Raw genomic sequence first — 15188 nt, 5'->3', positions numbered from 1 at the left:
GGAGGAATTCTAATGAAAAACAAGTTACTTAGGAAGGCCTCTTTGAGTGAGGTCTTGAAAGAGTGACTGACAAGAATTTAATTGTGAAAGATACAGAATATTAAGGCATAACAGAATAACTAAAATAAAGTTTGGTAATGATATTCGTTTCTGGGAAACAAAGTTGGGAATCTCTTCCTTTAGATAAAACATGGCTTAGGCTGATTTAAGACAGAGCTGGTAGTGATGCTTCTCTAGGCCGCCTTCCCAGCACCGTACTGCCTGTAGTGGAAAAGACTCTTGGAGTCCACGTTGCAAGATTTCTGCACAGCTTCAGCAAAAAGTTTGGTCACCTGAAAATGTAATGGTAAGGACCTTAGTAACCCACATGACATAAAAGTGACTGTTTATGAAACAAGAATGAAAAGTCAGGGTTTCTATTCCCAGAATGAAAAGAACAGAAATTTTAACTTAAAAATCCTGTATCTCAGAACTCACCATGAATAAGCTTATTTTTCCATACCGCCATCCCCCAGTGGGAATTAAAACTGATTGGGGGAAAAAAATTATGATGGGCAGAAAGTTAATGATTATCAAAGAGGAGTTCTGCCTGTGATAAATACAGTGGGCTATGTCCAAGTGAAACTGAACGTACTCCATGCAATCATTTTCCGTGAATTGGACAAGTTGCTTGTATGGCATCTGGATTTTCAATTATCATTAACCTGTTGCTTTCATATGGTGGCTTTCATTTAGAAACAATGGGATAGAAGTTCGTATCTCCATTCTGTGCCATGCCATCACTTTTTTATTTCAAGAGTATCTGTATGGGTAATGAGATAGCCATGGCTATCGATGTGGCTTTTTGGTGATCTCCATTGCTTGATCATCAACTGTTCCATTTTGGGCTATAGCCTACCATGTCAGCATCATTATTTGGAGTCTATTTAAAAATTCCTCTCTATTCAGAATGCTAAGAGGAGGTGAAAGAGAGGTTTGCATTTATTAAAAAGCACTCTTAAGAAAGGCAGAGACATAAAAGACCCATGGAGCCTGTATCTGGGGGGAAAAAAAATGCACATACCTGGAAATTAGTGAGGAGAGCAATTCCACTGTCAACAGCTGTCCTCCGAATCACATAATTATCATGGACAAACTTCGTATTATTATTGGGGAGGTTAATCACTAGGTCAATGCTCCCATCTCTAATCAACCTGGAAGGATAAACAAAATAAATAAAAACTTGCAGTTGATTGTGTATATTTTATAATTAGTGTAAAAAATACTAACATAAGTCACCTTCTTAGTCATTCAAATCAAGCCCATACCGAGTTGGCTGCCACCCGCTCTCCTCTATTCCTAACTAGACTTTCAAATTACACTCATTTGGGGATTATAATTTTTTTTTAATTGTGTTCTTAAAAGCATTCTGGGGAAAGTCTGACTAATAGAATGAAAACCTTTGTTTTCTCTTTAAAGTGCTATCTATCCATGGAAAGAATTGGTAATTTGATAGGTATTTACTTATTTCACAAGGAGATGACCCCTCCAGGATTGAAGGCCATTCCACTCCCACGCCTACTGCCCTACATTAACTTTACTTCATTGCCAGCTTCTTAGCAGGTGGTATGAAAATCAAAGTCACCTAATTTTGAATTAAACCATTTCTTTTGCTGGGCTGCTACACATATTAGGAGACATTTACATGTCAAAGATCATGATGTTGTGCTCATTACTGGTTTGCAAAGACCTAAGCAAGGGACTTATATCATCCTTGGGAGCCTGCTGAGGTCTGAACACAATGCCATTCTTTTATTAATTTGATAATGATTTATATATTGACTTCTTAAGAGCCCTAAAAAAAATAGTATACGCATAGAATATGGAGCCCTGGTGGCACAGTGATTAAGAGCTTGGTTGCTAACCAAAAGGTCGGCAGTTTGAATCCACCAGCTGCTCCTCGGAAACCCTATGGGGTAGTTCTACTCTGTCCCATAGGGACGCTATGAGTTGGAATTGACTCATTAGCCATTCAGTAGACTGTAATATACTGGAGCAACTGAGGATTCTCTCCTAGTTACAAAAATGCCCTGGTGGCATAGTAGTTAAGAGCTGGGCTGCTAACCAAAAGGTCAGCTGTTCAAATCCAACAGCTACTCCTTGGAAACCCTATTGGGTGGTTCTACTTCTGTCCTATAAGGGTTGCTATGAGTCCAACTTGATGGCAATGGGTTTGCTTTTTTTGGTTTAAGGTATAAAAAGGAGCCCTGGTGGTTAAGTGGTTAAAGAAATCAACTGCTAACCACAAGGTCAGTGGTTTGAAACCACCAGCGGCTCTGCGGGAGAAAGATGTGGCAATCTCCTTCCACAGAGACTTACAGCCTTGGAAGCCCAATGGGTTGCTATGAATAGGAACCAGTTTAATGGCAGTGGGTTTGTTTTTTAATTTTTTGTATAAGGCATAATAACAAATATGATTTAGAAATGGAAAATTAGGAAATCCAACGAATACAATTATCAAAGTGCCACTATAGTCCACCATGTGCTCAATGACTTGACTCACTGATGCACAGCCTCAGTGAAATGCAGCTGATAAATCTTATACTTGATAAACATACACAATATGTTTAACATGAGATATGAAGTACTACATTACATTCTCACACCCTCACTAAGATCCTGGCATCCATCAAGGAAGTATTTTGAAAGATGTTATGTATCACCATGTACACCTGGGCATGGTGTGTTCTATAGTGATGGCAAGGTGCACAAGAGTGAAACTTTACTTGAATCCACAAAAATGTATTCATTTTAAGGGACTTAAAAAATTAGACTTGGGCTAAGGTGAACTATTCGTATCATATACTAGTTCCCAGAGTTAATCCACTGCCTATTTTGTTATCTCAGAAAACAATCAATCCAGTTCTTACTTTCTGATGGAAGACAGGCTGGGGTTCTGTCCTTCCTGAGATGGCCAAGCCACCGGGGTGGCAGGAACATTGTTGGCATTGAGCCAGTCTGACGTGGCTTCTGTGGCGAAGAGCTGTGTTTAAAATGGAAAAAACTGGTTAGTTTTTCATGGAGCAAAGGAGTCACCATTGAAACAAGAGGAGGAAACTGGTAAATACAAGAAGTAATAGGGTGGCATGAGTAGAGATTTGGACTCAGAATCCAGAGACATAGGCACTTTCAATATTTTCAAAATATTTGCAGTGAGGAAAAATCTGAGCACCTTGATTGTAACTGCTTTTGTAGAGTAGAAAAATGTTAAATTATTTATGGTTGAGAATTCACTGTTATCAGGTCAGCAAAGACCCCTGGCCACAGGCCTACCCTCAGCCTTAGGAATACATAATTTTGTTTGACTGAACCAAGCTTTGTGTGGAGAGATTCATTGCAAAGAAGTTTTGCCTGTCACCGTACCAGCTGGAAACTATGACCTCATATGGAAACAGGAAAAGAAAAAAGGAAAAATATATGGAAATGCACTGGAACCTTGTCACAATTCTGCTTGAATAAACTTTCTAAGTTTTTAGTAGGCAACTTCTATTGAGTTTGTGGCAATTTTTGTTAAAACTTAAAACCAGTCTTTCTAATTACTTTATTCCATTTAAGTTTTGAACCTACTAAGTTGGTTATACCTTTCAGGTGAAACGACACATTTAGAGCTATTTCTTTCCCTAAGTTTCTTCAATATTCAGGGCTTTTTTGTTTGTTCATTTGTTTTGTTTTTCTTTTTTTTGGACAGATTTCAATGTTGAGAGAAAACAACTTGGGAAAAAAAACATATAACATACCTTGAAACCTTCGTTATGTAATTGTTCAGCCACACCAAGGAATTTTGCACGGAATGATTGCTGAAAATAATTTAACAAAATTTACTTTCTAGATATGCATGCTCTTTATTTAGTCATAATAAACAATAAGGTGTTCCCTCAGACCATTAAAAAAGGCAACGCCATGTGTTGTTGGTTGCTTTATATTCAATGACAAGTTTTACCTTCCTATAGGGAGTATGAGTTCTTAGTTATTTTCCAATATAGATGATATTCCACCCATATTACCGTGACCTGTAATTATATTGTCTTACTCTTCACCCTGCCCCTAAATTCCTTCACTCCCTATTTAGTACACTTTGTCTGATACATGGGGTTGCCGTGAGTCATAATTGTCTCAAAAGCAACTAACAATAGTCTCTGTCTACAAGTGCAGACCCACCCAGGTTTTGCACATTTCCTTTTCCTAATAGTGGAGAATTTAAAAACACCTGGTTAGGAGCTCAACACCAAGTCAGCTTTGCTAGCTGTTCAACCTGCTTTAATTGCTTGGTTCTAACTTTGTACTGCCCTTCAATAACTAAGTCTAGCAGGTCATACGCAAGTCCCTATGATAAGTTAATATTTGGAACTCAATTTTCCATCTACTCTAAGATAATGAAGTGTTATAGTTACGGGAACACTTTCTGAAGTCACTAAGTTACATTTCCAATTCTGGCTTTAAATCTCACTTGTTTTGTGTGCTTAGAAAATTTAATGCCTTTGAACCTCAGTTTTCTTAATTTTTAAAACAGGGATGAAGATAATTGTAGTATCTACTTCTTGGGGATCCAAAACTTATTAAACTATTTGACCTTGCACAACTTATTTAACCTCTCTCTAAAAAAGTTTTTTTTTTCTATGATAGTTGCCTCATCTGTTAATGCTACATCATAGCATTGTGAGCATTCAATGAGCTAATTTATAAGTAAGCACTATTTAAGTATTAGTACAATAACTTAGCACAGCTACTGGCCCATTAATTGTTCTCAATAAATATTTACTATTACTATAATTAAAACAATTGTATTTCAGTCTCCCAGAGTCTACATTCCTGCCCTGAACCCTAGTTTCTAAGCCTGGGTTCCTCTACCAACTGTCACACAACACAAACCACTTTCCTGCTCATATGTATGCATTTTACTTCTGGCCAGGCTCCCTTCATGTTCCATCTCGCTGTTCAGATATTTTCTTGTAGCCCATTGCTGTGACCTTCCTAGGGCGTCAACTGGACCCATCTGGTTGGCAGGTCCTGCCTGCCCTGAACTCCTGCCCATTGCCATTTGGGTTCCCCAGTTCTGAATATACCTCCTGTGATCAAGAGCCAGTATTTGTAAGACAGTGGTCAGGACAGAAAGAAAACAAAACTAACTGACCCACCCAAAGGTGAAACTCCTGACCTTGACCTAATTAACATGTTTGGATACCTGACCTAAAAGAAAGAAAGTCATACACAGTTAAAAATATATACATTCTTCTTTAAATGGGAACATTTTTGCTATTTTTCTTGGTAAAAAATTTGCAAATAGGTGGCATAATTTGTTATTTTGGTAAATGTTTTTTAATCTTTCTATTTAGAAACCGTATTAGTGAGAGTGGGAAAAAAATCGTGGATAATATCTTTCAGAGTCAGAAACTAAGAATTGTGATAACAAAACATATCAAGATCTTTGCACAATTGTGATCATGTTCAGCCCATAAAACCCCCTAATATTTACTTGCAGAACCTTTCGGAGAACAGGTCTAAATCCTAGGAAAAGACCTCAAAGACTAGGTTCAAATATAAAATTCTTTCAGATTCTGACCCTCTCAATCCCAGTACTGCAGTTTTATGAGAGGAAACTATTGGCAAATAGAAAAGATAAATGCAACTGGATGAGTCTCAGCTAAGGAAGGCTTAGGGGTTATTCATGGCAGTCTTCTAGTACATGAATTGCAACCATGCCCAGGATAGTAGCTTTCCATTTCCATTTAGCTCCAAACAGGAAAAAAGTGAACTCGGATGCAAGAAACTCATGGCTAGTCATAAAAAACAAAACAAAACTCAGAGAGTAACTTTAGTGACATTAGGACAATGTAATGAGGTATTTGGCAGTTTCTTTAAGAATAGGCCAGGCAGACAAAGAGGACAATCATTTGGTCAAGGTTGATTTTGCTTGGAAAGCAAAGAGCTGAATTAGATGGCATAATAGGCTCTCTTCATGTTTTAAAGTACCTGGAAATCTAGCAAATATACCTGACATGTTCAAAATAAACTATAGAATTTTGTTAAAATCCCTTTTATATGAAATAATACATTGAGACCTACTGGTAAACGCAGACCAGATTTAAGTAAGCACCACAGTAGAATTCTCAACATAAAAGGTATTCTATAAACACTTATTAATTGATACATTAATTATATACTGAACTAACTATTCTTAATCTCTTCAACTTTCCTCTAGCAAAAATTCACTGATTGTATATGACCATTGGTAAGATAACTTTTAACCAGGTTTCTAAAATAATAGCATTTTACAAGTATAGTGGTTCTCAGAGGGTGGTCCCTGGACCAACAGCAGTGTCAGCATCACCTGGAAACTTGTTAAACATAAAAATTTGGGGGCCCCACACCCAGTCTGCTGAAGCAGAAAGTATGGGAGTGGGGCTCAGGAATCTGTCTTTTAATAAACCTTCCAGTTGATTCTGATAGGCACTCAAGTTTAAGAATAGGAGGGAAGAGAAGATAGAAGGATCATCCTTCACTCATTTTGTAATTTGAGGTTTAGATGCTTTAACCTTGGCCAAAATCACAATGCCTCATACACATGTGAAAGCTGGACAATGAATAAGGAAGACTGAAAAGGAATTGATGCCTTTGAATTATGGTGTTGAAGAATATTGAATATACCATAGAATGCCAGAAGAATGAACAAATCTGTCTTGGAAGAAGTACAGCCAGAATATTTCTTAGAAGCAAGGATGGTGAGACATCGTCTCACGTACTTTGGACATGTTATCAGGAGGGACCAGTCCCTGGAGAAGGAAATCATACTTGGTGAAGTAGAGGGTCAGCGAAAAAGAGGAAGATCCTCAAAGAGATGGGTTGACACACTGGCTGCAACAATGTGCTCAAACACAGCAATGATTGTGAGGATGGTGCCGGGCCAGACAGTATTTTGTTCTGTTGTACATATAGGGTCACTGTGAATTAGAACCAACTTGATGGCACTTAACAACAACAACAACAAAGTCACAATGAAAAATGTTGAGGGAACTCTTTTTCTTTACCATTTTAAAGTAAAATAAGTCAGCAAGTCCTCTGAGACCTGCGGACACCAGTCAGAACCTCATTATGGAGCTGTTTCAGTGCTGTCCCCCAAGTGGAAAAGATAAATATCTGACATGACAGTATTGGCAGTTCCCAGCCAAGGCACCACTATGCCTTCTGGTCTGTGGTGTTGGCTTTCATAGCCAGATAGCCAGATTATAAACTTCTATCAAACATGTATTGAACACTTATGACATATAAAACAGCCTCTCTATAAAAAGAAATTACAGCTGTCAGCTTGCATCTGAGTAGCTGAAGATTCAAAAGCTGATTGAAAATACCTGCGTAAGAAATCATACGTTACAAAAGGTGAAAAGTACAAGCTGATTTATTTTCTAGGAAATGTTTATAAGGAAGAAAGTCCCTTCAGAAAGGAAAATATATATATTTTCTCCAGTTATCATTTTCATATTAATACAACTTCTGGCTGCAGGAAAGAAAGCCAAGTTATGACTGTGTGATGCATGTGGACTCTTCTGGAATGTCTGGATTGACAACTCTGTGGTCATTCCTAACGATTCGGTATTGAAGATAAAAGGTTATTCATGTCATTTGGAGTTGTCTTTTTCAAATAAAATGCTTTGCTTTTGTGTTTCTGAGCAATTGCTGACGTGCAGATATCAGATGGTGCTCACCACTCCACGAGCATCACTGAATAGCCCAATCAGAGGGAAAAAAAAGTGAGAGCTCTTGATCTACTTTGGAGTAAATCGTTTATTGTTAGAAGGTGTTCCAGAAAACTTCAAAACAAGGCAGATTGCCTACTCACAGCAACTAAAATAAGTCCTGATGGGATGAAAGGTGGCTGGAAATATTGCAGAAAAATCAAAGATGATTTTGTTTCCATATAAACCTGCATTACGCTTCTTATATTAGGATCTATGCCCTGGTATATGGAAAGCCTCTTGGTAGAAACACAGTGCATGTAATAGTTAGCTTGACAAGGATCCTTTTGCAAAATCTAAATCTTGCTTATTTTTTCTAAGCCCTACTTAACAAAAAAAAAAAAAGTACTTAACAGATAAGGAATAATACAGGAAGAACTAATAGAGCAAATTAACTATAGCAGTGCTGGCTTTCAATGTTCTTCACTGAGTGAAAACTACATCCCAAAACCCAAACCCATTGCTGTCAAGTCAATTCCAACTCTTAGTGACCCTATAGGACAGAGTAGAACTGCCTCCATACAGTTTCGAGGCTATGTCTTTCTGGAAGCAGACTGTCACATATTTCTCTCTCGGAGCTGGTAAGTTCCAACCACCGACCTTTTGGTTAGCAGCTGAGTGCTTAACCACTGTGCCACTAGGGCTCCTGAAGTCTACACAGCATCCTACTAAATGAATGAATGTTTTAAGAAGTCTAAATGCAATTGTAGATTTTTTTCTCTTAGAACTTCATTATACAGTTCACCCTCAATTAGATGCTCTTCATGGTATTTAGTGGCCCCAACCCCTATAGGTATATAGACAGTAAAATTTTATGTCCATTTCAGTTCCGACTTCTTATATTCAAATGAGTTTCTATGAATTCTTCTGACCAAGTGGAATTATGTGAAATAAAATGATAAAAAAAAATACGATGTATCCTGAAATGTGGGATGCTGGATACTTTTTCTACAATTGCTATGAAGCTTGGGTAAAAAGTTGAGATTAGACTTGGTCCCATTCTAACCAAGAAGATGTCCAGCAAGTTTTGAAGCTATTAGTTCTGTAGTTAGTATATTCTGTTCTATTTGCCAGTTTTATTTATAAGCCTAAGCATTTTTTAGTCACTGTGAATGAAAGTTCTCTATAAAGTAATGAAGAGACTACACATTAACTTCCATATAAAGTTGTTGTTGTTGTGTGCCGTTGAGTCCATTCTGACTCATAGCGACCCTATGGGACAGAGTAGGACTGCTCCATGGGGTTTCTAAGGAGCGATTGGTGGATTCAAACTGCCGACCTTTTGGCTAGCAGCCTGAGCTCTTACCCACTTCGCCACCAGGGCTCCCATATAAAGTAGGTCTAAAAAATGATTCGATACTTCTTTTAGAAGGTTGAGAGTCCTGCTAATCAATTTTGCCAAAATTAAAATATTTTATTTACATTTAACGTAACCACTAAAAACCCACTGCCATCACATATTAACATAGACTTACGTTAAGTACCATTTTTATAAAATATTTCCTGTAAATATACTTTATTTTGTAATTAAAAAATATATTTTTTAAATCTCTAACATTGTATACTCATACACAGGGAGGAGGTTCTTTGTAATAACTCATGGAGCGGCTGGAACATTGATTTCTGTAAAAAGAATGCATCGATAGGCAGAATTTCAATGGGCAGAACCACATTGCTCTTTAGAGTCTAAGAACATACCACACTTTTTCTTCCTACCGAGCAATATTCTGTTCACTGGTGCCAAAATCACACAAATACTTCATAGGGATCAAATTAATTTTTGCTTCACATTCCCCTGAAGCATGGAACCAAACAAGGCACAATTTTATACATCACTGCCTTCTTAAACTGGTATTTGAAAATGTTAGCACTATTATGATTAGTTGTGAAGATAAGGACTAAGGGCATGGTCTCCTCTGAATGCCCCCAGGTCTCACATTAAACTTTAAGCCATAACTGAAGTTGGGCAAATGCTCTCATACTTGGGACTTAATAATTGTTAAAACCCATTTATAACATGATGAGCCTCTCATATGGTGTGATTTGTCTCTAAACTGCCATTAAGCTTCACAATTGCAAGTCATCTTGTTAGCCTCTGCTCTAACTGTTCACCATTGTCCTTCTGGCACCTTTATGAAGTAAAATTCCAAGTTACTGTCTGCAGAAACTTCTCCAAAGCCACTACCCATTCAGTTTCCTGAGTCTAATCTGCTGATATTAAGACACCCTAATGAGAAGGTATCTATAATAATCACCCACTGGCTTGAGAATACCTGGTACTGTTTTAATTATATTTGTATTGATTTTTCTGTAACCACACAGGGTTTGAGCTTATTAAAAGCACAACAGGGTGTTCTATAAGACCATCCATTGTTTTTATAGGACCCAAGAAGTACTAATCTCAAATGAAAGTAGATGACCAGTTGGGAAGCATCTAGTACTTTTTCAGGAAAATTATAAACAGAAATTTTTACACTCTTAAAATAATTATTCCAAGGAGTAATAGAATTTCCCTGGCTACCATTTTGCCCTGAGATTTACATTCTACTTGCAATAATAAGCTAATAATATTTTTTCATTTTATAAAGATAGTATTTTATAATTATTTCATCCTGCTTTGTCCTGGAAGACTTACGAACTAATTAAACTTCAAGAACCTCTATTGTATACAGTGGGATATGCTAAAAATTTTCTTATACCCATTAAATCACTGCCCTTCAGGAATTTTCAATTATTTGTAGAATGTCAGACTGAGAAAATTTCTAAAATAATGCCATGTCTTCTTCAATTTTGAATCCTTGGCATTTAGTAGAAATTGAAATTTGAAGGAATGAATTAATGGATTAAAAGAAGGAACAGAGGTCAAGAGGAGACAGATGTGACTTCAGCCTGGGACATGCTGGGTTTGAGACATCCAATGGAGGTAACAAGCAGATTACTGGAAACATGGGATCCTGAGAATAAAGACTTAGAGGTGATGAGTATAGATAGGACAGTGGACACTACAGACATGGATGAGCAGGCAAGGGGGAAAGTCAAGATAGAGAGAGAGAGATGGAGAGACCAAGTCTTGCAGAAAATTTATATTCAGGGACTGAGGAGGAGGAGCTAACACCAAAATGTGTAGAAAAGTCAACAGGAATAGAAGAGATTCTTTTCAGGTAGGCTGAATTCTTTTCAGAACAAATAACCCTTTCACTAGAGACTTTTTCTTTTCGTCTGTCTGTCTGTCTGATTTTTTGTATTAGTTGCTACAATGACGAAGGCAAGAATCAGGGAAAAAAGAACAAATGTCCATTCTGTCTATAAGTTGCTGTTTTCTTCAGTGGAACTTAAAACAAGCACCGCCCCCCTTCTTTACCACAGTTAGTATTCCACCCCCCAGCCACCCACGTGTGCACATAAAGACACACACATACAGAACCACATACCACCTACCTGGATTCCAATCAGGATGCCTTTCTTGGGTATCTTAAACCCTGTCGAAAGCATTGCCTTCAGGAAGGCTGTATGAATACCTTCACCAAAGCACGCTACCTGTGTAGGAATAAATGAAAAAATAAAACAAAATGAAGCAAATAATAGTAACCACCCTTTTCCCCAAAAAACAAATACAAGCAGAAAGCACTTTACCCACAGACGCCTTTCCTAGATTTTATCCATGTTGCCCAAAGACCATACAATTTGAATCCAGAGATTAAAAGGCAGGCTAGGGCAGATGTATCTTATGTTTTTAATTAAGCATAACGAATGAATAAGCAATTCTTTATCCAACAACACTCCACGGAGCAACATAACTGGATTCTACTGTGAGTTATCTGGATACAAACCAGAGCTTCTGGTCCATAATGTGGGGAGTTACCAAATGTTAATATGACTTAATGTTGAAATAACAGTGTATGTCCTGAATGCTATGCAGGAGTGCACAAATACACAGTCAGAAGCAGGAATGTGTAAGTGTTGATCGATCAGTTAGGAGCCATTTCAATCAGCTTATGAGAAATACTTCTGAGAAATGTAATAACTCCAGGAAAATCTCAAAGAACTTTTTAAAAATAATTTTCATAAAATGCAACAAAATACCCTGCTCCTAGTGCAGAATATCACAGCTATATGTAAAAAACTATATAATGCGAAGGTATACAGTATATAATGGTAAGGTTTACAGAAACTTCATTGAGGGTAATTGTGCTACAATATAACTGCAAGTCAAATGGTCTCCGTAACTACAGAGCGAGTGGTTCCTATTTGAACATGGTGAGAGTAGGCTGTACCAGGTACATGATCATTTGGCACAAGTACACATCCACCATTATAGTAAATAACATTGATGACTAAAATTCGGTTTCTAAGCAAAGGACTCTCTTACTGTGAAGGGAAAGCTCTCATAATCATGACCTTCAGTCAACCAGCAACACAGGTTGCTTTTCATTCCACACTGAGCATTTTAATCAGTCAAGGACTGGCCAACTAACTTAACAGGACCCACATTCTACTGAGAGACACTGGGTAACCCTATCATAAATGCAAATACAACACATAAGAGGTTTCACTCGTTTTCTATGGAAAAAAAATAGAAAATAGTCAGAAACCCATTAAAAATTAGGATGAGCATTGTCACCTTATCACTAGGAGAATAAAACAGCTTTTACTTGGATCAAGAGTCAAAAGTTGATTGAATCCCAGAGCAGACCATTTGGACGCTGAGAATGACTCTTTGAAACATAGCTGGGATGTCATTAAGGTGGAATTATTACTCTGATTTCAGTTATGAGACAGATCTTGTAGCATCATACTTTATGACACTTGGGAATATGACTCTTTTAGCAGAAGAAATATTTTTCTTCATACTTTCAAACAGATACAACACAGAAGAAAGTGAATTTCTAAATCCTTCATATTTTAACAACTCCAAAAATGTACATCTGGGAGCAGAATGGACATAAGCACTAAAAACAGATTACCACACTAGAGAAAACGGCAGAGATCTCCCCCTGCTCAGAATTCTCTACCGACCGAAAATAGCCCCGCAATTGTAGTAACCATGGAATCAAGGTGGACTTGAAGGAAAAAGTAACATAGTGCCTTCATTTTCGAGTTAGATTTTCCCACCTATTTTATTAAAAGAAGCAGCTAGAGACTAAGAGGAGGCAATTATCAGTCCAAATACACACAGGTTAGCTATTTATTCCTCACTGCTCACCTTCCTGTCTCACTTGACTTCTCATCACAGATCTTGCTTGTAACCAGGCAACCATATAAAACATCATGTATTTGTTGCAATTAAATATCTTCCCTGTTCAGGTTTTCTTTATTACCAAGAGGAAACTCTGATGCCTTACAATCTGATGCTGCCACTCCAATGTGCACCGACGGGAATCGGAAGGTTGTATCTAGTAAGTCTGTCAAGGGCGAGGTGATTCATAAAATGTCCTGACACTGACATGTAGAGAACTTTCTAGAATCTGACAGTTCTCTACAAGAAACACATTTCACATTCTTAAAGAAACCTTCAGCTGACAGTGGCTAAGCACTTGGCAGCTAACTGAAACGTTGGAGGTTCAAACCTACCAGCTGCTCAGAGGAAGAAGATGTGGCAGCCTGTTTCCATAAAGATTTACAGCCTTGGAATACCTACAGGGCAGTTCTACTCTGTCCTGTAGGGTCGCTACGAGGCAGAATCGACACAACAGTAGTGGGATTGGTTTTTGGTTTTTTGGTTCCAGCTGACAGAGTCCCAAGTGAAGAAGGACATCCAGTGGCCAATTCCGTTATAATTTTTAGATAATCACCAGAAAAGTAAGGTTGCTTTGAAACCGGCCCTAGGATTTTGTATATATCTGCAGAGTCTACAATATTTAGATTCATGATCTGTCTAATGCTATCATTCTACATTTTACTAGTAAAAATACAATAATCTAATCTCATGGCAGCAAAAGGTGGGGAAAAGGGGTAGGAGGGAGGTTGATGCGAAGAGACTGGAGAACCCCAACATAAAAAGAGACCCAGAAGGTATTTATTCAGGTATCTAGAGAAATATTTCAAAGCTGTTGTCAGTGTGAAATGTATAAATGAATTACGAACACATGTATCACATTGATATGTTGAAATATAAGTAGGTGAGAAGACAGACACAAGCCCAAAAAAAGTAAAAGATTTTCTTCTGGTTCAAAATTCTTAAGACATTTGAGATTTATTCTGATAGCAGAAGAGGTTTGTGTTCGCCTTACTAACTTACTTACTTTGCTATATTCAGATCATAAACCCATATATTTTACAGTAGATTTAATGGAAGAGTTCATAGATCATCAACGAGTTACCTCTCCAGTGGAAGCCATCTCACATCGTAGAATGGGGTCAGCATCCCTCAGCCGGGGCCAGGAAAACATTGGAGCCTGTCAGAAATAACGGAGAGAAAAATCATGTGAAAGGTATAAAAGAATACGAATGGATAAAAATATTTAGTGAATCATCTCTCACAGGATTCATTTAGGTGATGGTAGACAAGTAAAAAATCTCTTTGATCCAGGCATTCGACTTAAAAAAAAAAAAGCTTTAAAATGCTGTTCCAAGAATTTCTTGAGTTCCTGGCCAAAACCTTGGGTGAAATAATCACAAATTATTTCTGTAAATAGGGCCCCTGTGACCAGTCTAGGCCAGTATTTCTAATCTGGCCTACACAAACTCTTGCTGGAGTGATTTCAGACAAAGTCCATTGGGCACTGCTCTTCCAAAACACAGAGTTCAAACACATTTTTTTTCATGGTAGGCTTTGAAACATTTCTCTTCTTGTTCTGATCATTTGAACTTGCAGCAAACCACCTTGCCAGAAATGGCTGTCTGTAAGTTGACTTCTGAGACATTAAACTGTTGTTGACACCTCTTAAAAAAGCCTTGAAAAACATTCTGCTTGGAAACGTTTTTGCCAAGAGCTTTCATAGGAACTGGAACATATGAGTGCTTCCTTTTCATTTATTTTGTTAGTGCAGTTCACGAAAAACAAATCTCTTGTTTCTTGTATATATCCATTTATCTCGTCTAGACTATTCCTAATTTGACTCTGGCACCCTTCAGAATTACATGGGAATTGACTTGTCTTAGTTATGTTATTATATATTCCTGCACCTCAACATTCCTGTACCCCCATCTGTTGATACCCACCCACCTCACTAAAGTTGTATTAGGATTTGCTGTGAATAAGTAATTTGAAAAAAAAAAAAATCAAGATTTACGTACAATGATAACTAAGGAAGCTGGAAAATACAGCACATTCTGAAAAATACGTACCTATCCATCAATATTGTATTTAGTCAGAAGCTGTTTCCTACACACATATGTATAAATATTATCTATAAACATAAAGAGAAACAAAAACATAGTTTTCTACGTCTATGGATAAAAAGACACATGAATTTTTAA

At 37.5% G+C, this 15188-nt stretch overlaps 1 protein-coding gene across 1 annotated transcript in view; it reads right to left on the bottom strand.

Moving 5' to 3' along the window:
• Positions 1 to 233: 233 nt before the first annotated feature.
• The window catches only part of CPS1 (carbamoyl-phosphate synthase 1), a 132474-nt gene continuing 117519 nt past the window's right edge, over positions 234 to 15188 (bottom strand). The window contains exons 33-38 of the mRNA XM_049888995.1: positions 14090 to 14164; positions 11208 to 11306; positions 3777 to 3836; positions 2910 to 3022; positions 1064 to 1193; positions 234 to 332 (exon numbers count right to left, since the gene is read on the bottom strand). Of these exons, the coding sequence (XP_049744952.1) occupies positions 234 to 332; positions 1064 to 1193; positions 2910 to 3022; positions 3777 to 3836; positions 11208 to 11306; positions 14090 to 14164 (576 nt within the window). The remainder of the gene's footprint in view (positions 333 to 1063; positions 1194 to 2909; positions 3023 to 3776; positions 3837 to 11207; positions 11307 to 14089; positions 14165 to 15188) is intronic.

Source organism: Elephas maximus, chromosome 6 (assembly GCF_024166365.1).
Source record: "Elephas maximus indicus isolate mEleMax1 chromosome 6, mEleMax1 primary haplotype, whole genome shotgun sequence".
NCBI lineage: Eukaryota > Metazoa > Chordata > Mammalia > Proboscidea > Elephantidae > Elephas > Elephas maximus.
This window is presented reverse-complemented; position numbering and strand designations above follow the sequence as displayed.